Source organism: Anolis sagrei, chromosome 1 (genome assembly GCF_037176765.1).
Source record: "Anolis sagrei isolate rAnoSag1 chromosome 1, rAnoSag1.mat, whole genome shotgun sequence".
Classification (NCBI taxonomy): Eukaryota; Metazoa; Chordata; class Lepidosauria; order Squamata; family Dactyloidae; genus Anolis; species Anolis sagrei.
In genome coordinates, this window is record NC_090021.1 from 38,788,434 (window position 1) to 38,814,893 (window position 26,460).

At 37.2% G+C, this 26,460-nt stretch overlaps 1 protein-coding gene across 3 annotated transcripts in view; it reads right to left on the bottom strand.

The window, feature by feature from the left end:
- Positions 1 to 2,410: 2,410 nt before the first annotated feature.
- The window catches only part of WDR26 (WD repeat domain 26), a 42,290-nt gene continuing 18,240 nt past the window's right edge, over positions 2,411 to 26,460 (bottom strand). Inside the window, exons 4-14 of one of the 3 annotated variants that reach the window (XM_060754194.2) lie at positions 26,260 to 26,396; positions 24,809 to 24,906; positions 23,842 to 23,998; positions 23,105 to 23,243; positions 20,615 to 20,755; positions 15,589 to 15,708; positions 15,027 to 15,172; positions 14,662 to 14,740; positions 11,524 to 11,653; positions 8,699 to 8,884; positions 2,411 to 6,976 (exon numbers count right to left, since the gene is read on the bottom strand). In XM_060754194.2, coding sequence (XP_060610177.2) covers positions 6,951 to 6,976; positions 8,699 to 8,884; positions 11,524 to 11,653; positions 14,662 to 14,740; positions 15,027 to 15,172; positions 15,589 to 15,708; positions 20,615 to 20,755; positions 23,105 to 23,243; positions 23,842 to 23,998; positions 24,809 to 24,906; positions 26,260 to 26,396 — 1,359 coding nt within the window. In that variant the 3' untranslated portion in view covers positions 2,411 to 6,950. The other 2 variants (XM_067463887.1, XM_060754195.2) reach the window with 2 other exon arrangements.

The following is a 26,460-nucleotide window of genomic DNA, read 5'->3' on the forward strand; positions in this document are numbered from 1 at the left end:
TGGTGCCCAGAATTGGACACAGTATTTCAGGTGAGGTCTAATCAAAGCAGAATACAAAGGCACCATGTCTTTCCTTGATCTAGATGCTATACTCTTTTTGATGCAGCCCAAAACCCCATTGGCTTTTTAAGCTGCTGTATTACACTGTTGGCTCATGTTCAACTTCTTGTCCACAAAGACTCCAAGATCTTTCTCACATGGACAGTTGTCGAGCCAGGCATCACCCATTCTGTATCTTTTCATTTCATTTTTTCTGCCTAAGTATAGTATCTTGCATGTGTCCTTGCAGAAATTAATTTTGTTAGTTTTGGCCCAGCTCTCTAATCTGTTAAGGTCATTTTGAATTTTGACCCAGTCCTCTGGAATATTAGGTATCCCTCCTAATTTGGTATCATTTGCAAACTTGATAAACACTTCCTTCATCCAAGTTATTAATAAAGGTGTCAAAGAGTACTGGGCCCAGGACCCAACCCTGCGGCATTCTACTAGTCACTTTATTCCAGGATGAAGAGGAACCATTAGTGAGCACCCCTTGGGTTCGCTCACTTAACCAATTACAGATCCACCTAACAGTAGCATTGCCAGCACACATTTGAACAGTTGCTTGTTCCTCGTTTGAAAGTGTTATTTTCTGTTTAATCGTGTGTTATTTGTTTTGAAAGTAGTTGCTATATTCCAGAGACTTGGGTTTTGTGGCTGCCAAACAGTATGTTGAATTGGTTGACTCAATGAGATATTCACTGAAAAATTATAGCAAAATATGCTGTAGGATGTCCCACAAAAACAAGGTTTTTGGAGTCTAATACATTCATCCTGTTTTTATGATAGAACCAATTGGGAAATGACCTTTACAACCTTGGAACAACTGTGTTACATAGTGTTATTTGTAGTGTAGTGATGGGTTAGTGTGATTTTTACAAGTACAAATAATGAATCATCAAATACAAGTACAGTATATCTTATCTCCGTATGGATACAAATCCATATAAGTGGAACTCCAGTATTTTTGGGGGTCTACACATGCAAATTAAAAGGAACAATTTAGTAAAGCTATACAACTAATCAGTGACTTACTCTGTGGGTTGTTATTAAATTTGTGGGCTGTATAGCCATGTTCCAGAAGCATTTCTCCTGATGTTTTGCCTGCATCTATGGTAGGCATCCTCAGAGGTTGTGAGTTCTGTTGGAAACTAGGAAAATTGGGTTTATAGATCTGTGGAATGTGCAGGGTGGGAGAAAGAACTCTTGTCTGTTTGAGGTAGGTGTGAATGTTGCTATTCGCCATCTTGATTGGCATTTAATGGCCTAGCAGTTTCAAGATCTGGCTTCTTTGTTGGGAGGTGATTAGCTGGCCCTGATTTTCTTCTCTGGAATTCACATTTTTGAGAATTGTTCTTTATTTACTGTTCTGATTTTAGTGTTTTTTTTTAAAAAAAATACTGACAGCCAGATTTTGTTCATTTTCGTGGTTTCTTCCTTTATGTTGAAATTGTCCACATGCTTATGGATTTTAATGGCTCCTCTGTGTAGTCTGAAATGGTAGTTGTTACGAGTGGTCCAGTATTTCTGTGTTTTCAAATAATATGCTGTGTCCAGGTTGGTTCATCAAGTGCTCTGCTATGGCTGACTTCTCTGGTTGAAGTAGCCTGCAGTGCTTTGTGTTTGCCTCAAACAAAGAGTTCTTCCTCCCACCCTGGACATTCTACAGATATATAAACCCCATTTTCCTAGTTTCCAACAGACCTCACAAACTCCAGGAGATAATGCTTCTGGAACATGGCCATACAGCCTGGAAAACTCACAACAACCCAGTGATTCCGGCCATGAAAGCCTTCGACAATAGACTTTGTATTTTTAGCCTTTAATATCTCTACCTTAGGTACAAGATCCTTCATCTGAAGCATCTGTACTATATATGTGTAAACCAGTTTAACAAGATTACTGATGAAGCAAGTTGTGGCTAAGTCCGATATCCATGCTGTGGTGGTTTTGATTCTAAGTAAATCAACCAAAACTTTGTGATTCACTAAAGCTGAATGCAACTATCATAGGTGTGGACTCAGTAAACATTACATTGTGGGTGTCTGTGGCTGTAAATGTGGATTTGAAGCAACATTTCACAGTACTTGGTTAATAGCCTGCTTTGTGTCGAATGAATATGTATCAAACTGCATAAACAACCGAAAAGCACTGCAGACCTGGATCCAAGGCCATAGCTTTCCCACTCTTCCCAATGTGCCACAAACCCCTGTTGGTTGTAGCATAGGTCAGCAGGCTCTATTTTTGAGATAGAATATTTTTTAGAAACAAAGCAAAAAAAAATAAAAACCTCAATACTTTGCATTCCTTATGAAAAAGAAATCTGAAAGGGCAAGCATAGCACTGAAGTTGAGGCTAAAGACTATCCAAGTCCAGTTATTCATTCTGTTTATTTAATTGGAAAGAAAGGGATACAAATATTTGTTAAGTGCTGTGCACCAACATGGAAAAGTGTAATTTTTTAAAAAACCCCAATAAAAACAAAAACCGGGAATCAATGTAGTTTGAACTGAACATTAAGAGATATGTTTTAATATACTACATATTTATAAAACAAAAAGTTAAGGTGTTCTGTAAATAATTAGTAAAACAAGTGAAAATAAATATGGAGACCCAACGTTCTTATGTTTTAATGTAATAAAGAAATTCTTAAACTACTTAATATAATTGAAGAGGAGAGTAACAAAAATCCAGAAAGTTTAAGAACGCAATCCTTTGAAACATTTAATATCAGTCCATAGCAAATAGTCATTACATACCAAAAGCTCTAAATGTTAACTAGTTCCACCACAACTCCATATAAATCTTGACAATTTAGAAATTTAAGAACAATAAAAGTTCTTTTCTTGATCTCTACAGCTTGGTTTGTAAGTACACACATGCTTTGAGGATCTGTTTCTTCCTCATACGTTTTCAAGGAGCCGATAACTTTTTCCATCTGTGCTGAGAAGTGTTAAGAATTAAATCTAGTACATTTATCCTAACAATGAAACACTTAAAAGATGGGGCACACTGAATTTCAAATTTATAAAAATATATTGGTATCAACCAAAATCTTAAGTCAGGACACTTCACATACACACAACTTGACTTAAAGTATGCAGTAAAACATGACATGTACCTAGAACAGTTGGTTCCATGACTGTTTTGTGTTTCACGCACATACATTCATACCACACACACACACACACACTTTGCTGAATTCAGATAATCTGAAAGCAGCAAATAGGAAATGGGTTTCTAGTTTGTGTTCCAGCAATTAGAGCAGCTAATGCAGACAACACTGCACAAATCAATTAAGTCCACCCTGTTCAAAAAGTGTCAAAGTGTTTCCAAAATTCAACTAATTGTCTGTCAAATGAACAGTTCTATGGCAGCTGAAAATTGACTCAAGCCAATGCAATATACATTTTAACCATATATATGATTGATAACTCCAGTTTAACAGTTCATTTCAAATTCTTCGAACTGAGGCAACTTGTGTGCTTGGGGTATTAACTAAGGGCACTAAATCTTGTTGAAAATTGCTTCTCTTTCCCTTCTGTTCCTACCCCAAAATTAAAGGTTAGACATTCTTTTGCTGATAACTAAAAAAAAAAAAAGGTATCTCCATCCCCCAATTTATCTATTGCCAGAATAAGGCTGGTATTAGAAAACAGCTTAACTTAAAGCCAGTTTTTCCTTTGAGGTGGGAGATTTTTTTAAAAGTTAAGATGGCACTAAGTTCTTAGCATTACATTACATTCAACAATACCTGCTTGGAAGCCAGAATGAGATTGGCAAATGTTGGGTAGCTTTCCACCTGTGACTTGGTATTAAAATTTATATTATGCTTCCCTCATTTTGGAACCAAAACTTAAAAGTGAGGGAAGTAAGCCTCATATTTACAAAACTATTTTGAGGGCTATATAGAATTTATTTTGTATTTCCCCATTTGTGCTCCTATTTTTAAAATGACTTACCTGATGAGCTCAGAAGCACTGTGGTGAAATGTCATGATTTTTAGCTGGTGTGCATATTTTGGAATTGACCTGGTATGGAAACCTAAGGCAAAATATAGTCTATAGTATCCCTTTCCCATACATCATTTCCTCTGTTCTGGGTAAGATATGGACAGCAATTAGAGTTGCTTCAGTATTAAATAGCCAACAGTAGTGATGTCTTCCAATATATGAAAATGAAGGTTGCAGATACACCTATTCCATGTATTCTCCCCTATAAACATCAACAGCCTCCTTTTTAATCCACATATCGGAAAAGAAATAGGCTGCTGAAGGCTTTCATGGCCAGAATCACTGGGTTGCTGTGAGTTTTCCGGACTGTATGGCCATGTTCCAGAAGCATTATCTCCTGATGTTTCATCCACATCTATCCTCTGAAGATGCCTGCCATAGATGTGGGCAAAACGTCACGAGGGAGTGCTTCTGGAACATGGTTATACAGTCCGGAAAACTCACAGCAACCCAAAAAATAGGATGTTCACCTGTTTAGTATGGTAGCAATGTTAATGAAGCCAGCTAACTTTACAGCCAGGCATATATTGCTTTTGGTTCAATGTCATCCATAGTAAAAGGTTGCATGCAGGCAGACTATCTTATCTGAAAACCTTCTGTCTCAAATAGTGTTGCCTGCATTGTCCCATTAAATTTACAAGTGTCATTTTTAAGACACATTTCTCATGCAGTTTCAGATGAAGACATTGGCGTTTAAATAACAGCAGCAATGATCTAGGAATGACTTGATAAAGGAGAAAGCTGAGAAGGTACATCCACTCTGGTATCCTGAATTTAGTTTCCCACATTTTAAGAAAAGGAAAGCATCTCCAGATTTATTTACTGGTTTGGGATCTATGCCAAGAAAATCTGAACCGATTACAGTACGTGATTTTGACCAACTGCTCAAAAGAAATTGCAGCACGCTTTGATTACTGCAATCTCCTAAGGTGTTTTTAAGGTCAGTAGGAGCACCATGTCAATAACAGAACTAGAATCTATCAAGGTATAGAATGGGAGTATCTGCAAAAGTAAAATATTATATAGGCTTAAAAGGGAGCTATAAAAAGCCTTTAAATAAAGAAGCTTGACATCAGGTAGATTGTGTGTGAATGAGCAACTATAGTAAATGTAACTTTATTGATAAAATTTTAAGCAGAAAGAGAACAGCTTATATGAGCCAAAGTATGGACGGAAATTTCTTTACTGCTCCAGAATCCATTAGAGGACCTGGCAAGAAGACATTCTATTATTCAAATATTACTTCATCTGTGCATTTTTAACTCTTTGGATTATGAAGCCAGAGTTGTGTTTATATTCAAAGAGAACACAATTGCTGTGTGAAGTTCATGGAATACCACCTTTGGGTGACATTTTGAAACAATTCAATTTGGAGCATCAAAAGGCTCAAAAGGAAAACTGTAGTAAGTAAGGGATACACAGGTGCAGTGCTAATGTTGATTCCTTATCACTGAATCTTTACATTTAAAAACAAAACATGAATAAAAAGGTTATGTCTTGGGTCTTCCTTTTCCTATAAAGTCCCCTTTCCATTTCTTATTCTTTTTCAGCTAATGCCACAAGGATGTTTTACTATTCTATTGAACTTATGAGTTGCTTTCTTTTCTGTTCTTTTTAAGGATGGCCCTACATGCATTTTCATGCTTTAATGGGGGAGGGGGGTATTCTGAAAATCAGCAGCTAAGTAGGGCAAACAACCAGATTAATTTTCTCTGAGTTCTATTATGTCTCTTATGCAAACAGAAAATTAAGGAACCCAATTCCTAATGTCACGCAATTAACCGCACTTAACTCAGAGAAGGGTCCTGGAAAAGAGTGGACTAATACATATTTAATTCACAAGAGATGGTTAACTCACTTTTTTTTGAAGATAATACAAACACTACCCTCATTTTTAACCTTACATTTCAAATAAGAATCATTGCACAAGTTATGGCCAATTTGGAAGTCTCGTTTATTAACTTCAGAAATTACATTAGAATTGTTTAGCTGGCGATTTTGAAAGCTCTCAAATTCTTTCGTTGGTAAATCAAGTTTGTTTTTGAAAATAATACTTTATATAGTCTGTGTAAAACTGCTGTCAGCCAAATGGTCTTACACAACACTCCAGAGGAGCACCAGTTATATACTGCATTAACTTATAGATGACACTTTTTAAGCTGGTTTAAATTCTGAACGTATACAAATGAAGTCATTTTAATGCTATAAATAATTTATTATTTTAAAAAATTGTGCTGTTAGCCCCTTTATAGGGTAACAAGCGATGTGAAAAGTACAAAACTTTTTGTCAAGTGTGATACTGAGAGTGCTTTTCATGTCATTCACTGGTTTAACATCTGGGTTTAGATATACTGCGCAACGGGCAAGGCTAGAATCCATGAACCAAGCTGCAAAGATCTCAAGCTAAATAAGGCGGAGAGACTCAGAGAAACAAGAGAAGGAAGTACTTTCCTATCCAACATGTACTCTTCAGACTAAGCACTCTTTCTATCAAGCCTTCTAAACTGTTAAATAAAAGATTTTCCAAACAAGCATTTAAACTTCATTACACAGAAGAGCAACAAGAACAGTAGTCTGCCTGACAAAATGGCAGCAGGGAAAAATGTATATACGGAGTTCAATGGTTAGCCTGAATGTAGCACAGTTCTTCACAACCGATGAGGGGGTTACTTCAACATGGTGTCCAACAACGTTCTAACGACGTGCTTCATCTCAACTGTTTACTATGAAGCAAGGTGGTAAAATGTTTGGCCCCAGTTGGGCTTTAGAAATGGTTCTTTTTTTCATGACGAGCATGTCTGTCCAGCTACCGATCATGTTTGTTTGCACCAAATCCCAAGCCATTTAAAATACGACTAGATTTAAGTTAAACAGAAGTCGTCTGCTCCAAATTCACCATCAACTATCCATGCTACTGCATTCCTCTAAAGGGGAGATGGGTGTATTGTAAAACAAGGGGAAAAAAGAAGAATCTTTAGTAATTCAGAAAATATGAGAACACATCTGGGCATTCATTATAATGCAAGGCATATAGAAAGAAATCCCTCTACAGAAACTGAGCGATGTCATTGTATTCGTTCTGTTACTTAATATCATCTTTTAAGCTTCTAAAACTTTCAATGAAGAAAGTGTCTACAAAAAGAACATGCAATTCAAGAGGGTCTCCCTGGACCTAGTAATGATAGGCAACTGTTAACAAAGGTAAGAGAACATCAATTATGTCAAAAGCATTGCACGGAGGATGAGATGTTACAACATATATGGATCTAGATTAAAATATTTAGGTCCATGAGGTTTAAGACAGCTGCCAAGAGGCACGGAATCCCTGACTGTGGATAATGGTGTCTAGGATACATGTGCAGTCCCAAGTGCCAGGATGTGTAACCCAAGAAGCCTTATTTGATAGACAAGAATGTTAAGTTCTTGCTTCTACTGACCTTAGTTGGGAACAAGATGAAGGACAGAAGCAAAGCTACAACCAGACCAATATTTCACTGAAACTAATGCACCATTGAATGTAAGGTGCACTCCCCCTTTGAAGCTTCAATGTTTGAAGAAAAAAAAAGGTTTTTCTTAGTTTTTAAAAATTCCTCTGCATGCGCAGCACCTTGCTTTGGTTTCAACCCAGAAGTCATCTTGTTTGATCACTCTATTTTTCTAGCTCTATGGGCCCGTTGGAGAGCCAGGGGAAGCAATAAGTGGCACATAGCTCTGTCTCTGTAGGCTGTTGGAGCTGTAGAGAGTGGATGGAGGACAGAAGCTTGGGGATGCTTCCAGCACTCTACTAAAGTAGAGGAAATACCTGACCCCTCCTCCCCATGAAATTATGGATCTATAGATTGTAAAGCACAGTCTTTTTTTTGTAGCCCCTAAAATGGGAAATAATGTATGCTTTACAACATTTGAAACAGGACACGTATCACATAATCAAGTGATCTACAGTATGGCGTGAGTCTGTCATCAATCAAACTAAGGGCAGCCTTCATGGGAAGTCTCTGTTTCTCAGGAGGTATTCAATAATGAAATCTTTACAAACTAATCTAATGTGTACAATGGGATAAAGAGTAGCTAATGCATTGAGGAAGTATATGTCATAACAACTCTTCCAAAAAGTTGTCTCTGTGAAGGAAACAATAAGAAATGTGCAGTGCTTAAAGCATATGTTTGATGTGGAGAACCTAGTGCCCTAGTCTGTGAGGTGACTGATGGAAAAGTTAGAGGATAGGGTCACAGTCTGATAAAAAAAAAGTTATAAGATTTGGGGGCTTTTCCCACCAACCGTTGGGTGTGCGTGTGTGTGCAAAAAGATGAACAACTATCAGTCTGCCTTCAGAACGTGAGTACTGAGTGGAAAGGGAAGATAAAAATTATCAGAAGAAACTCAGGAGAAAACAGAGAAGTTAACTAGACATCTTCTGCTGGAAGAAGCAGACACTAACAGCTTACACACACAGCCAAGTGAAGAAACTTGGATTATATGAACCTTGTCTTTCCATAATAGGAATTAATCATTGTTATAGACCTCACACCAGGCTAAGAATTTATATATGGTATGTTACCATGGGCTATTAGGAAACAAATAAATACATAAATGGATAACTGATCTCCTTAATATTTCTTTATCATAAAAATTAGATTTTATTTACCTTCAATATCCTGGTTGTCTACAAAAGGTGCTGGTCCCCATATTCTAACGGTGCCGTCATCAGAGGCGCTGGCCATCATGGATGGGATTTGCGGGTTCCAGCTCACACAATTGACTGTACGTGTGTGCCCCGTCAGCTCCGCAATTGGCAGCTCACTACGTTTGTGCCAAATATATACTTTATGATCTAAGACAGATAGGTTTGAAGAAACATGAGTCATCCTAAAATTTAAAACATGACCTGCAGAAAATATGGCAGTGGTCCATGTTTTGACCATTTCCACATCAAAATTCCATGCATCTCCAAAACTGAAGTCTACTGAACAACAGCTTCAGGAAGTTATTTTTACCTCACTAGCCAGTAAAATTCCTTATTTAAACTAGCAGCAAGTATTAATCTTCTCAAGACAATATTTACATGTAACTGGAGTATCTTATACTTTAAAGCCGGCTTTACACTATCCAAACAAAAGAGGCCTTGGATGGTACTTCTCCCACAGTTTATTTTTTTGTTTTTGTTTCTGGCATCCCCTTTGAATAGTGTTGGGGACTCTCAAAGAGATCATACTGTCATTGAATGGGATTCCCAGGTAACACTTTTTGAGTAGTTTCAATATCTGGGTCTATAGAAAATTCAATTAATGCTGAGTTGTCTTGACTGAGAGAGTCATCACTGCATAGTAAAAAGCAGACAAAGCCAGGGTCATATCCTGATCTTTCTAGAAGTAAAAACATATAAACTAGCATCAAACTGCCCCATAAATACCTGCAACTGTCATGTCCTATCACAATAGTATCTATTTCTCAGGCAAAAAATTGTCAATTTGTGGACTATAAAGGCTGAATTACACTGCCAGATTAAATATCATTTAGGTGTACACTTATAAACTACTGGTGCTATTACATAACAATGTACAACACAAAAAAGAACGTAGCTGAGCAGAGCAATGCAATGCAGACAACTCTATGACATCGCTGCTCCTGTCACTACGCAGACATCGAAAACAAAGCCAGTAGGGAATGCACCTATCTGAACTGCAGATCACACAGGACCGGTTCCATGTCAAGATGCACAATTCTGCACTACTGAAAAACCACAGATCACGGATACTGGCATACAGTGAGATTTTTCCTACATACTAGTATCTTAATAACAAGCTTGTGGCTTGCTCTTCAATGTACAATCAGATGGAAGCATTTACAAGAACTTCAGGATGTATAGGAGTCATTAAAATGCAAGCATTATCACTGATGTTTAATTCTGACAATGACTTAAGATTCGAATTGTTACTAAATCTGTTCCCAATCCTTGCAAATCACATTATGACCTACTTGCTAGATAAGTTGATATAACTGCTTTCTGTCTAAATAAATCCATAGGGGATTTTTAAAAATAAAACTAGCATGATATATAAATTGCATCAAAGACTCCTGCATGTAGTTTTAATATTAATCCCTCAGTTGAATACCGACTATTACATGCACTCTGTGTAGCTTCAAGGTCACCACAGTATTCATCTTAAGGTAACAATACTCAGAGTTTATTCTCGGGAGAGCTTTTCATGCCACTTTACGTTGACCCAGTTTGATGTGAACTTTACTCCCAGGGCGGACACTTCATTGTTTGGGGCTGGTAGGTGAAAAGCCTACCTAGCTGAGAACATACCTTTACATTTAAGAGGTTATGACATTTAAATCTGTTACTTTTTTTGTACATAGAGACTTTCACAGCAGCCATATTTGCAACAATTCAGTGCAAAGAGGCAACAGCCTCAGGCAGTCCGAATCTAAATAAGGTGCCATCAGCTTCAACTACAGCTGGGTAGTTTTTAGACACTGAAAATGAAAAAAATAAAAAGCTGTTCTAAGTTGACCTGGATAAATTAATCTGTACAGTCATGTCAAAAACACAGTAGGATGAAACTAAGTGACTTATCCATGCTGTCCTGAGCGCTGTCCTGATAAAACTAATATTCTTAGAGCCAATGAAGTTGTCTAGAAATTCCTGGGCTAGATACTGTTTGGAAAAGGGGAAGGGGTTAAACACATGCATAAAAACTATTTAGCATCACAATAGCTGAATTCAAGGTCCAATAAATGTATCATTTTCAGGTGAATCGCACAAACGCTAGAAGTTATGAGGTTACATTGCTTCAAAATATTTTATCTGGAAAGCACACCATTGACTGTTCTCCTGTTCGAAGTCACCTTCTCTGGAAATTTGTAAGCCACAGGTATACTACTCTCACTTTCCATTAATCAACTACCAATCCAGAGAAACGGACAATGAATGCCCAACCCCGCTACTGGAACAACAATTCAACATGGTTTGGAAAATAAATTTTTAAAGTCTACAAGATAGAGCATCTTTATTTCACATTGCTCAAAGTCAACATTACAGGATGTTTTAGATCTGCTACACAATATATCTCCTGTTTCTCTCAACATAATTAGTTACACGTAAGATAACAGTACTCATCTACACTAACATGACCACACCTACCTTTGACAAGCAATGCTAGATAAAATCAAATTTGTTATTTCACCAAGAGAGATGTTAGAGAAAAAGCATTGTATTACATCACATTCATTTACTGAAACTACAGAAAGGTTATCGACTGAAACATCATATGCCCTATTACCCAATTTTCCATTCTTTGAAGGAAACACAGACAGCTATTAATCATGTACATGAAATTATGGAAAGAATAGACCACTTTTCTCATTAAAATATGACAAAAGACTCTTAATATCCATTAATGTACTAGAATTGCATATAAAAACGCATACATACAATGTGATACATCTCTGAAAAACAGTTATTACCTTCACTGCCACTAGCGATGAAGTCTTCGTTATGGCCTCCAAAACATGAGTGAATCGTGTAAAAACCTTGTGTAACACCTTGGTACTTTCTCACTAAAACTCTGTCTTGCAAATCCCATAAATGAACTCCCTGAGGACAAGGATTATAGTAGAAGTAATTTATTACAACATATACGTTTTTCCCCACAATTTGTTTTCTGAAAAATCATGCTGGAAAAGACATTTTGAACATTAATTCGAAATAGAAAAAATAAATTCATTTAATGTACACAAACAATGGGTTGTGTACAAAGTTATGTGAACAGAAGACCACTAACCCAGTAAGTCCTACCCACTTCACCCTGATAGAAATCCCAACTTCTAAGGCATCTACTGGGAACACTAAGGGAAGAACTGGAACAAACTGGGCAGATGCAGCTTAGAAGAATTCTTCCTTCTCAATTTCCCTCCTTCTACTGAAGCCAAAGTCTTTCCTAAAGATCACATAGTGATTGGATTCATCAAATCCTACATGATGCTTTCAGAACCCAAGAGGGGCAAAGCAAAATAGCTCTCCCACAAAGAACATGGACTCAGGGTCATCAGTGACCTATTACTGGAAATATCATTAACTGAACCTCAATACCTCTCCATTCAATGCATACGCTCTACAAATTAGCTTTGGCCATTCCCTAAATGGGAGTTAAAATGGGAGAAATGCCCCTTTGTGCGACTTCCATAATCTCTATTCCACCATTCTCTTCCACCATTAGAACCAGTTGCTACATTTGCTATTTAGACAGGTCCATTATTAGGAAAGGCATAACTATCTGGTTCAAGATAATTTGATCCAAGGAGTTTCTACATATATCAAAAATTAAATGCCAACTACTATATGTATTCAAGGGCCAATCTGATAGCAGAATTTAGAACCAAACTATATTTTATTTTCACAAAACTTATCTGATTGAGTCAGAGAATGTAACATATTCTGTGCTTACAATAACAATACTGGGTCTGGAAGAAATTGTGCTTATCTGTAGGAGGTTTTTCTTTTTACCTACTGTGCAGAAGTCATTGATACTATGTATGTGTTTAACTGTTAGAGTATATATTTGTGTTTGTAACAGTAGCTAAAACTAGAGTTATCTGGTTTGAATCCACAGTGAGCGTTGCCAAGGAGACCAGGCAGGCTAGCTCAGGAGAGTGAGAAGTGGGCGGAGCCAAGCAAAAAAAGTTATGTGTGTCTTTGGAAAAAGGGGCAGAGTGTGTGAGTGAGTGTGGAGGCTTGAAAAGCCTGGGAGAGAGGTGTGTGTGAGCAGCTGGAGGTTTTTCAGTCTAGAAGGGTTGAAGAGAAAAACCTGGCCAGTTTCTTTAGTCAAGGAAGACTAAAGGAAGCTTGTTAAGATCTGTAGTCAAGGAAGGACTAGAGATCAGAGATTTGATCAAGGAAAGATCAAATTAGAAGGTTATTCATAGTAGGAAACATTGTTCACAAAAGAGCTTCACCTCAGTAAAAGTTAGCCACGAGCTGTGTTATTTGGAAGAGTGGACTGTATTACAAACCAAGTGATATTCGAAGTTCTATAAGTTATTTAACAGCCTGCAACCATACGCTTTGTACACAATAAACTTGTTATCTTTTGTTGAAGACCGTCTCATCTCAATTAATCTGCGTCTGTAAAGCCAGATCTCATCGGTGGTACCTCAAATACCTCACGTTGGTGGCAGTTACCTTAATTTACAAGTAATAATTGGCCTCCTCTATAATATATTCTTATCAACAATTGAGGCCTGAGATTAATTCCCTCCATAATAATCCACACCTGTACAATTGGTTCGCGCATCACTGTACACCTACCATTTTTCTAAGGTCTCTAGGAAAAGTGTTATTTTTCAATCTACTATCTTAAAAATGTGATTTGTGCCACTCTGATCCAGTGCAAAACTTTGTTCCCCCTTGCCTTCATTTTCTTGGTCAATGATACTGCAAAGCGATGTGATGAAGAAGGGTGCTCTGCATCCCATAGATTTGCACTACTCTGAACCGGAAGAAAGCAGAGAGGCAAAGTGTCCTGCACTGATTTCAGCACTATCTTTAATGGTAAAGGAAATTGCCACTCCATCTGCAAAATGTGTTACTTAGTTGCATTTGTATGTTTTATTTTTAAAAACCCATAGGATTATAGTAAAACAATACTATCAAACTGTCAAAGAGGCCCAGGCTATACAATTTATTTTAAGGTCTAAATAAACTGAGAATTTTCATCTTGATACAGGTAGATATAGTATGTTTATGCTGATTTTTGTTTTAACCGTATAAATACAAATCTAGGGGAAATCATACAATTCTTGTGCTTCAAAACTAGTCATTTCTTCCCTCATTTTAGTGTTCTTCTCCTGTCAGGAAAGGGGATACGTCACTGGAAAACACTTAAAGTGCTTTCTTGCTCGCCCATATCTGCGAGTTTATAGAGAAAAGAAGTATTGTGGTTCTAAGACATACCCCCCCCCCCCCCAATATAAGCATCTTTAAAAATGGAGTGGGTCTTATAACCGTGGGTGATATAAAGTTTTTTTTCTGTTGGCACTGAAATAAATGTGCATCTTGCACTTGACAGTGTCTTAATACAGTAATAACATAATCCAGAACACAATTCCCACAATGGTGAAATAGACAGAGTGCAGGCCTGAATTCACCTCCCCCTTTACTTCCCTTTTATTCAGTGAAAAAAAAACTTCTAAGTAACACATGAGCATCACTTTCTTTGCAGAATTTGGAAAACACAACAGGAGTGTGTAAACTCTCTGTTTCAGTAGTTATTTTACCCAGGTAAACTAAGTAAAAAGGAGCATTGTCAGAGAAAAACAGGCCACCTGAGAAAGATTTGTTGATATAAACAAATTACTTGGAATCTTTCTCAATGTAACAGTATTTATTTATTTATTTACTTTATTTATACCCTGCATTTCTCACCTCACAGGGGACTCAAAGCGGCTTACAAACGCCAGCAGAAATTAAATGCCGCATCATAAAACAACAATAAAACAAGTCATATCAAACTATTAAACAATTAAAACATATAAATATAAACAGTTAAAATAGTATCCTCTAATTAAAATACAGATATACAAGCAAACAAAAACATACCCACTTACCTGAGTTGCTACATTTAACAAAGCTAACCGGCCATTTTTTGAAATAGTAAAAGACATAATTGGATGATCTTCTTGTACTCTGAAAATAAAAACAATGTTAGAGCTATAACTCTAAATCAATTTTAACATTTCTACACAATTTAACTGTAGTCTCAGCATATTATTATTATTACTATTATTATTATGAACTTCAGAAACAGAAGCTCTTAATAATGTCTACAAAATCTGTCTTTGTAGGACTATTTTGAGAAAAAAAACACATTTTAAAACTGGCAATATTATACCATCTAACCCTGATTGTTTGGCAAACTCTACAATAAGATTATAGTGTTTTTTTTGGAAGCGGAATATTGAGAAATAATTACATGTTTCTGTCTGTAAGGTCCTCAAAGTTATAGCCTCGAATCCGCTGGTGTGTGTCTGACGCCAAAACAGTCTTCCCGTCGCTCAAGCACCACAGGCATTGCACTCTCACTCCCTCCCAGGAGTCAAGGAGATTACCATCTAAATCCTAGACAAGAAATAAATGAATTCAATAATGAGAAAAGCAATGCTCATTCGGAGCAACTAGCAAAATTGAAAGCATTATAATTCCCCTTATGCTTTAAAGCCTTTTAGCTCGTGTCAATTTCATTTCTTTCTTATACATTGTGTGTGCATGTGTACTCACATGCACCAACTACAGATAACAATGTATGAATTTGCCGATTGACATTTTAGTAAGTGGGACATTCACAACCTCTCTCTCCAATATTAGCTGTTACCCTTTTTTATCTCTAGACAGCTTCTCAGAGGAAAAATATATATATAAACAATATTCTAGTGAAGATTATCTATGGCTTTTCATACAGACCTCATTATCAACTATGACAGTCTCAAGTGCCAGAGACTGATAAAATGTACCATAAAGCACTACAGCAGACTTACACACTGGTAGAACTGTCCACGCTGCCCCCCTGTGACAAAACGTTTTCCATCTGGATTCCAAGCCACACTTGTTAGACTGTCTTCATGAGACTGACTCATTTTTGTTCTCAGCTCTCCTGTCTGAAAATGAAGTTACATGGAATCTTTAAATACACAATCAATCTGTGTGTTATCCCTGAGCTAAGCAAAACCTTCTCCTAGGGAACATTCTCCTCTGCCCTTTTCCTCTTCAGTTCTCCATGTTGCTCAAAAGGCAATTCCAACCAGAAGCTCCCAGCCTTCCACGGATGGTTTTAGGAATGATGTGGAGGGAAGTGAGAATTATTACTCTCTTGGTCTTGCTAGTCAACCAGCAGAATGCCAGTATTCAATAAGGTTCACCACTTAAAAACAAAACCTTTCTAATTTTATTTAAAAATGTTTTTCCTACAAAAACCAAAAATTTCCCAATAATAAGGTGACACTTAAAAATGTTTATTAAATTATAGAATTCCTTTTCAAGACAATCTTTCATCATTACATAACACAGCTCAACAATGGTTTTCAGGCCTGTTCCTAGGGATATTTGGGGCGCCAATTGCATTGAATAGGCCATCAGCTCTAGTTTCTTAGCTATGGCTATCATGGTTATCTATGGGCAAGTAGATGGAAACTGGTATTGCATCTCAAAAACTAGAGCTTAATGAAAAGAGGTGGCATTTTTGGAATCAGAAGGTCAAATATACTCAGAAACAGGTATAACATTTGAGGCACAAAAAATGTATTGGCCAGTGATAAGTAAATAATATCTTAGTCAGTTAAAAAGTAGAGATGGGCAGATATGGAAACCTGTGACCTTCCAAAATCTTGCGGTCCTAGTACAACAACATCTATAGGTTGTTGTTGTATTAGGACCGCAAGATTATGGAAGGTCATTCCTGTTTCTGGGAGTTCTAAAGCCAAGCTTCTTAAACTTTGGGCTATGATCCTAAATGGGGTCCCTTAAGCAAAAATAGAGGGCATGAAAACCCTGACAAGAGTAAAAGGTTTCTGAATACTCCATAGTGGATGTTTTAGACATTTACAAGAATTTGTCAGTAACAATGTACAATGTTGACAGTAGACTGCAGAAAATGCATCAGCTTTTCTTCATAAAAAGGAAAATCAGCCTGTTTATCAAGCCTCGCGAATACTGATTTATTGCAATTAAATGTTTGATTTTACCTATTTTATATACACATATACACTTGGGATAGCATAAATATTAATCAGTTAGAAAGGGGTTGCAAGTGGAAAAAGTTTTAAAAGCCCTGATCCAAAGCACCAGTATTAGATATGAAATGTCCACTTCTCATTTTACCTATCTATAAGGAATTGAGTCATAACAGGGTGTTCCAAACACCTTAGAATACCAGAAACAGGTAAGAAAAAAAAACCCCCAATGATTTGGGAAACTTCTTTTGGGGAAATAAATGTTAGTTTGTATGGGCCTTCAAAGGTTAAGATTACAGTCAGTACACCAAGAAATTGTGCTCAGAAGCAAGCTAGATGTACTTTAAAACCAGGATGATTTGCTCTCTTTACCTCATTGATGAAACTAATTAGGTAATTAGGTATTTTGGGCTAATTGGCACTTCTTACAAAGTGAGCAAGCAGAGGACAGTGTGAAAGTTAGAACAGTTTGTATCAATAGGCAAGGTCACCCTTCTCCAGTAGTTTCCTTAGGCAGGAAACCATTTTCAGTTGTAAAAAGCACTTTTGGGGCAAAGAGAAAAGGGGGGGGGGAATGTTAAAGCAAAATAATAAAACAACATGTGAAAGAGGCTGATGTACAAAATGCAATAGTATGTAATAAATGTGATAAATCAATAAAAATATTTTTTTTAAAAAAAGGAAAATAATGCAACTTGGGAGAACTATATGTGCTATTTTGAGTTCAGTGGAGCAAAACCAGTGTATAACTATACAATAACATTTAAATGCATGCTTTTTTTCCAAGCTGAAACATGGAAAGTTGTCTAGAGTTGGTGTTTTGTTTTAGAAATGCAGGACATACTTTAAAATGGGATGTGGTGGTTAAATGCCTTGAAGGGATTGTTTTATCTTGGGGAAGGATTATGGGAATGCAATTTAGGCAGATGGGACTGCAATAGTAAGGTAGGTTAGATGCAGAAAAAGAAGGGAAAAGGAGCTTGACTTTTAAGAATGCAGAAACAGAATGCCTTTGAGGCAAACTGTAAATGAGTGCAAACAATTAAATTGTGCAAAACAATTGCCTCTAACTCTTAATAAACCAAAGATCTGAAGAGAAAAAAAGTTCCAAAATATTCTTCCCCACCAAGACCATGACTAATCTTCCCTCTGGTCTATCCTCCTGGAACTAAAGAAAAAACTGTGTGTATCTCACATGCCAGAATTAATCATCACACAAATGCATTTCTATTACTTCAAAACAGAGATTTGCTAGCATTTTCAGAACACATGCAAGGCTTTCACTTGGTCACTGCTATCTTTGTTTAAATCAAGGACAGTTTCATGCAGATGAACAGTAAGACAGAACATTTTCTTCAGTTTAAATTCCATCAATCATGTATAAAACTTAGCTTTAAAATAATCAATTATTAAAATTATTAACCAAACAGAAAAGAAATTTTTGAAATGGTTCTCCATTAGCAATGTTATACATAAATTTATATCCTGTACCTATGTAGTCTCACATTAAAAAAACAAACCAAAAAACCAACAACAACCCAAACTACTGCTCTGTTCTGACTGGGATCATTTTAAAACACACATATAAAACTATGATTGTTGCTGTTGTGTGCTTTCAAGCCATTTTCAACTTATGGCGACCATATAATGGGGTCACTGGCTTCCTGACAATTACCCAGGCTCAATTCAAGATGCAGGTTAATATCTACAAAGAAGCCCTTTACGCTTTGAGTTCATCCTATCTTTGAGACCGCATTTCTTTCTATGAACCGGTGCGGGCTTTGAGATTGGCTGGGGAGGCCCTTCTCTTGGGCCCACCACTGTCTCATGTGCAGTTGGTGGAAAGGAGAGGGGGTCTTCTCTGTAGTGGCTCCCTGGCTTTGGAACACCCTCCGAAAAGAGATTAGGTTAGCCCCCCCCCCCCTTGAATTCTTCCAGTCCAGCCTAAAAACATGGATTTTAAAGCAAGCTTTTGGCCTCGAGTAAGCTGAAACAGGCCTATATGAGGTTGACACTCTAGCACTTTAGTTGTGGATTGATGGCAGCTAGTTTTTAACTACAGATAGTCTGTGTTTTCAAATTGTGTTGTTTTATTTTATTTTATGTGTTGATAGTGGTTGTTTTTTATAATTTTATGTGATATTGTTTTACACTCCTGTATTGTTTATGTTATATACTGCATTTGGAATGCCCTGTAAGCTGCCCGAGTTCCTTTTGGGAGCTGGTGGCAGGATATGAATGAAGTTGTTTTATTATTATTATTATTATTATTATTATTATTGTTTTCTTAGATATATGTTCAGAGGTGGTGTGCTTTTCTCTCAGTATGAAAGAATGTCACACCCAAGATCAGCCTGTTGGTTTCCATTGCTAAGCAGGGATTTAAACCCTTGGTCTCAGAGTAATAGACCACCACTCTAACCAATGCAGCATGCCAGCTCTAGTTTTGCAATATGGTTTATTTATGTATTTACTAGCTTGGGGACCCGGCGGTGCATGGGTTATTTTAGAAGGCACTGTTTGTTTTTGACGTTTGGTAATATCAGTTTGGTAATGTGTAATGCTATTTATTAGGGGGGGGGGAAGTCTTTTTGTTTTTTAATTAATGCTCCCATTAGAAAATGCATAAGGATGTGGGTGAACTACAATTTCCAGAATTGTGGGTCAGTCATTCCCAAACCCTGCCATTTCTTAAAGATGGCCATGTTGGATCTGTGTGCCAAGTGTGGTCCAGATCCGGCAGCAGCTGAGTTCAGTGATATCTAGGTAAGGGTGAACTACAACTCCCAGATTCCCAGGGCAATCACCCACAAGCTCAGCCAGTATGCACAATTGGCCATGTTGGTTCTGTGTGCCAAGTTTGGTCCCAATCCATTGTTGGCTGAGTTCACTGTTCTCTAGATAAGGGTGAACTACAACTCTCAGGTAATCACCCCTAAACTCTGCAAGTATGTACAATTGCCCATGGTGGGTCTGTGTGCCAAGTGAGTTCCAGGTCCATCATTGGTGCAGTTCAGAGTGCTCTTAGATTGCAGGTGAACTATGCATCCCAGTCCCTACAACTCCTATAAATCATTGTGGATTCTCTCCAAACCTCTCCAGTATGTTCAGTTACTGATCAATTCCTCTGCTGTGTGCCAAAGGAAAGGGTTGGAATGGGATAAGGGAGAAGCAGTGGGTGGGGTCATGCAAATGAAGAGAGAAAGGAACACTGGGATGTGCTTGCTATAACCTGCAATGTCCTTCAAGAGAGTGACTTGCTGTCTTCTCAGCACTGGAAACAATAGCCTATTTGTGGAGGCTGGAGGCTGTCTGTGTGAAGACACCTGTGCCACATACAGATTTTCACTTTTATTATGTGTATAGATTTATGCTGCCTTGACAAAGTCTAACCAACAGAACGACAAAATGATATAGGTGGTGAAAAAAAATGAATCTTGAAACAAACACTAATGTGGTTTCTATCCCCCATGTACTGTCTTCCATACAACATGCTCTTTTAAGTCCTAGAGAAGTCTTTTGTTAAAGCATGGGAAGATCTTTTTAAAGTTATAAAGTTCAGTAAAAGTCCCCTAGGTCTAAAAATAGTCCAGAAATCCAAAAACATGGTATAGCTTACCCCTAGATAGGGCATCCCATGAGGAGGGGGTTTGTGGGGGCATGTCTATATTTCTCCCCAAAATGGCAGCAGAGGTCTACTGGAAGCCTAAAAAATACACTTTAGTGTCACATGTGGATCACAGTCTTCCAATCAAAATTCCCTGTTCCAACTGCTGTGACTACACTACAGTACAAAGACAGATCCACACTGGATTTTAATACTAGCAATTCTTACTTGTACATTCCAGAGCCAAAGCTCAGAACAGTCATCTGGGCCACAGGCAACAAGGTAGCTGTCATCAGGACTCCAAGCAATGTAGGAAACACCATATGCATGGCCTTCCAGCGTCTTAAGCAGTTTTAGCTGGTGTGTATCCTTCAAAAAAGAAAATATTAAAAATCTGGTTACCTGTCTCATTTCCACGAAGTTTAAGGCATTTCTTTTGAAGCCTAATCTCACCCATAATCTCTCTGAAAAATAAATCAAAGACTAGAATTTGGGAACTTGTTTTCAGTTCTACTTATTTTGACATTAGACACAATTTCACTTTATGCCTATCTGCCAAAACAAGTAGACTGAGAAAGGCTACATTGGGGAAAACAGAGAAAGAGGTGAGCTGGAAGCCATAGAAAGATATTGGAACTGGCTTGCTATTAAAGTCCAACAACCTTCTGTGAAACAGACTTTGAAGCAAAATGTTTTGAAAGAGATGGAATCAGATATATACCACACATTCTAATTGTTGCAACAATTCAAATTTTCCCTACAAAAATTAATACTGAAAATCACACATTTACAGAAAACACATTGGATTTAAAAAAAGAATGTCTCTTTGTTTTTATAATATATCATTACTTGCTACATGGTAAAACTAGGCATTAATAGAAAGCACCAATTGTGTTATGGAATACAGAGGCAGTATTATGAAAGAGGATGGGAAACTGACTTCTGAATATCTAAAGGTTGTCAGAAAGAATAGATGGAAAAATGAACAAATGTACACTCATCAAGAATGAAACACTCAGTATTTAAAATGCTGTTGTGTTCTTTCTAATATATGGAGACCCTAAGGCAGTGATTCCCAACCTGTGGGTCACGAGACCTAAAATAAGGTCCATGGATCTAGATTATTTAATATGGTTTTCTGTGGGTGAGCAGATGGAGACTACTGGATGGTACATATTCTGCATCAGAAACTAGAGCTGATGTGTTCTATCAAATGCAGTTGTCTGAATCAGCACCCTAAATAACCAAATCAAATCTAAGGTTGACCAAAAACTGATCCGTAAGCCTTTTGGTTTTAATGTTGGAGAATGGTCCATGGTCAAAAAAAGGTTGGGAATCACTGCCCTAAGGTGACCCTATTATGAGCTTTTCTTAGCAAGCGTTCTTCAGCACTGGTTCGTCTTTGCCTTCTTCTGAGCTTGAGGAACTGTCACTTGTCCAAGGTTACCCGGTGCTTTCCCATGATCAAGCAGGAAATTGAACCCTGGTCTCCAGAATCACAGCCCAACATTCAAGTCACTACATCATGCTTACAAGATAGCAATTATTCTGAAATGGAATCGACTGTCAAGAAAAAAGGAATTATGATAAAAAGTAATAAGAAGGCTAAAACTAGATAAAAACTAGTAAGAAAAAAATAACAATTCAAAGCTTGTGAGATCAACTGTCCGCCAACCAGAGGAAAGCACAAAAAGAAAAGCATCTAAAATGTCGTTGTGTTACTGCTATTGTTTATTGTTTGTTATGAGTTTTATTTTATTGTCTGTATTAATTGTTGTTATTGCTTTTATCATTGATGTATTATGGGCTTGGCCTCATGTAAGCCGCACCGAGTCCCTCGGGAGATAGTAGAGGGGTATAAATAAAGATTATTATTATTATTATTATTATTATTAAAATGAAAGAACGAAATGCCTCAGAGCACATTCTGAGCCTAGGAATATGTTTTCAATATTTGAATAACAGAACTAAGATCTCATTTCTTTCATACAATTTATCCCAAGCTTTGTTCAATTTGACATCTGAATTTAAGTAGACAAAATCATATCATTAGCAATGCAGTTAAATGGTTAAGAATTGTACAACAAGCTACTCCCAAGTAAGCCAAATAGCCTATAACATTTTACACAAGTTGTTCAAAATGTTTTTTCTACCTCTGACTTCAGCGATGTATCTCTGTAGTTTCTCACTTATTTTCTATCATAAATATAAAAAAATAACAAAACTATGAAAAGTAAAATGGAAAGGAAGCCATATTACAGATGAAGAGCAACTTTTTCCATGAAGGAGAAATCTCTTCCCCATTATCCCAATCCCCAACTTAAAATTACAAAATGTCTAACAAAGATTATCCCCAAATATAACCAACATTATTTTAAAAATAATATTATCCCTTAAACTAGTGGTTCTCAACCTGTGGGTCCCCTTATGTTTTGCCCTTCAACTGCCAAAAATCCTAACCGCTGGTAAATTGGCTGGGATTTCTGGAAGTTGTAGGCCAAAGTACCGGGGGGGGGGGGGGGGGAGAGGGCAGGGGTTGAGAACAACTGCCTTAAATGTTCAGAATATTGATTGAACAAATGAATGAAAGAATAAGTCTGTATGGGTGGAAGGAGAAATACACCATGGGATGTATGAAAACATGGAGCTAAAAAAAAGAGTTCAAAGCTTAGGACTGATGTGCCTAAAGTGAAAGAGAGATATTTAAATCACACTTACTGGATCAACCTGCCATATAATAACAGTTGTATCCTTGGAACCTGTTGCTAGTTTAGTGCCGTCATTGGAAAATTTACAGAACCACACTTCATTGCAGTGCTCTGTAAGTATCTGCTGTGTATAACATGGGAACTGTTTCCTAAAAATACAAGCACAGAAATATGATAAAATCATAATTATTCTACTTGAACCAGCAGAGATATCTATGATGGTCGCATTCACATGAGGCAAGTCAACAAAAAAGAAATGGAGGAATTCTCAATCAAGTTCCTCATTTCTAGATTCTAATGTTTTAAATCTTTTTTTTTTCACTTAAAAATATGCCTCTCTGGATACTAGTAGGTTTTTTTTTGGTATCTCTTATTAACTATATGTAAGCCACTAAAGAAAATCTTAGGATGAATAAAAATGCTAGAAATAAACAAATAATTCTCAATTTATATCACTCATCTCTTCCAAAATGTTACAGATGCTTTTGCAAGTGGAGAATCTATGAGAGATAATATGTGGCTTACAAGAGCACTTTGCCTGGATGAACCACTGTATAAATGCTTTATTTCCCTCTTCACCTTGTTTGTTCTAGTATTTCTAAATTTATCATTCAAGTACTTCCCAACTGCTACTTACTCAAATTCAAAAAACGCTATGCAAATCACTTGAAATAGTAACTGTTTAAGGGAATGTTGTTGCATTTGTAATTACTGCTATTGTTCTTTCAAATTAAGAGGTTCTCTTACCTACTGCAAACGTGGTCTATGAGAAGTGATACAGAATCTAGATTATTATCTAGTTTGGTATTGTGATAGAGGCACCGGTCCCGTTGTAGCTCTACAGCCTGGCGAAGTAGATTCTGCAGACGCCTTGGAGGGAGCATCACTGATGGTGGTAGGTAAGCTTCGATAAATGAAAAAGGTGTTTCAGTGCAGTCATTTAAGTCTAACCTTCATTCAGCTTAATTAAATAACAGAGTTTAGGAAATCAAGTGATTTTATATTGGACTTGATCGCCTCTAATATGAGCCAACAAATTATCAGTAACCCATAAAAACATCTCGTGAGGACCTTTGACCACTATGCAAAGAAGCACAATATAATTAGAAAATGTTCATTTTACAACTAAGGCTTGTACTCAGCAAAGACAGTCTCAGGTTACTTTATTAAGTGTAAACCAGTGGTTCCCAACCTTTGGACCTCCAGGTGTTTTGGACTTCAGCTCCCACAGTTCCTAACAGCTGGTAAGCCAGCTGGGATTTCTGGGAGTTGAAATCCAAAACACCTGGAGGCCCAGGTTGGGAACCACTAGTGTAAACGATAGAGGCAATATGCAGCTAACAACAGTATTTGAAACTCAGTGTCGTGCAATTGGAATCCCATCTGGAGATTTCTGTTCCTCCTTGCTCGAGTCTCTGTCTGCAACCTTCTCCAAAGGTACTCTAACACTCCTCCTGAAAGAAGGAGCTGCAGTTGGGAAGATGACTTGCTCTTTCTTTCTGCCCAACAAAATCATTTTGCTGGTTCAATGGATTAATTGGATACTACATGGTAAAATCTACATTGTCTTTGTGAGGCACTTAAATCACCATTACCCAGGACCATGCTGTCATTTTGACTACTAACAATGCTTATTTGTCCTTTAAGCCAAAATATGGGAGACATAAGGAGAGCGGACATTGTATAGCCTCTGGAAAACTAAGGGTATTCTTACTCTGCAGCTTGTCCAAAAGTTTAGATCTGGAAGTTGTTCCTTTCCCTTCCCATTCTGCTTTTGCACGGAGGTCTTCTGCGTGACTACACATCAGATATCTGCGGAAATCGTAAAGAAACACCAGAATTCCAGTCCTTTAACAACATTTGGAACAAAGAGCTTTCACACATTCTTCTCTAGCACAAGAAAGGGCTTAGGAGAGAAATTATTAGCATAGAATTTTAAAGTCTTTATGTTAGTAACACCTGTTTACTCTGTTTAATAAAAAATCCCATGCAACTGTTTTTCAGGAACATCCATGTCCAATTAACTACCTGAAGAGGCTGATGAATAACACAAACCACGTGGAGTTCAAAAAGTAAGCCATAATAATTCAAGGACATGGTATTACAAAGGGTTTTTTTTAAAGTATCTGACATTCTGTATTGATTAATTGGCAAATTAAATTCACATGGTACAAATTATAATTCTGATCCGCAGATTCTATAGTGCCACAGCTGTTTTCTTGAATTTAACTGACAAATTTCAGTACCTAATAGTTTCAGAATACTAATGATTTATTAGCAAAATAACCATTATTTAACTAAAATGGCAAGTTCAATTAAACAAAACAAATCACTCCCACACATTAAAAACTGAGTATGCCAATGAATCAGGTGCGGCTCATACTTCAACAATCATGTGCAATGATTATTGGAATGGCCTGGATTATGACTGCGGATAGCATGGTTAATAGTGAATGTAATGTTTTAAAAATGTTTTAATAGGTTTTAAATTCTATTTCAAAATGTTTATTCTAATTGTACATTGTTTTAAGGTATCAAATAGTTGCCTATATGTTAAGCCGCCCTGATGCCCCCCCCCAACCTTCCCAGTTGAGAAAGGCAGAGGATAAATGTGCCAAATAAATAAATAAATAAAGAGTTTTTATCTCATTCATTTTCATTTTTCAAATGACAAGGGAGTCCTGCAACAGAAATCTCTGAAGTGAAGTGCCTCTGTTCAGAGTTGCAGTCAGACATCCTATCATCCAAGAAGTTCCATTCTTTCCTCTCAGCTCCTTCTCATCCTTGCTCCAGATCTCCTCCTCTCAGGCACCTTTCTGTGTGTGTTTTTTAATCAGTTCGCTAAAGGCTTCTTCTTACAATCACTGTAATTTAGAGATGATACTGTTTTGGCTATATAAGGACTGTCATTTCAAGCACTAATGTGAAATGTAGCCCGTCATAGATTGCTGGATGTAACCGCTAACAGTTCTAGCCAACATAGCTACAGGTGATGAATGCTGGAAGAGGCGGTCCAACAACATCTGGAGATGTTGACCAAGAAAATGCAAGTGGTCTCAGACTAGTGGTATAATTCCTGGCCTATCAGTTCAAAATTCAGCCTCTGAGTTAAATGAAACCGAACTTCAATAATGTCTATATAGGATTGCAATGCAAAGCACTTACCCACTGAGGATGTGAATGCGCTCTGTGTTGTACTTCAGAGGTGTCAATTCACAACGCAGAACCTGAAGAGCCTCTAGAACCTTACCATCCTCCAGATACTCTAGATACTTTTGCTGCAGCAGCAAAAACTTCATCCTCTGACATGACAGAAAGCAGCAGGTCAGGTGGGGAGAAAAGGTTGACTGAAATTTCAGAAAACAT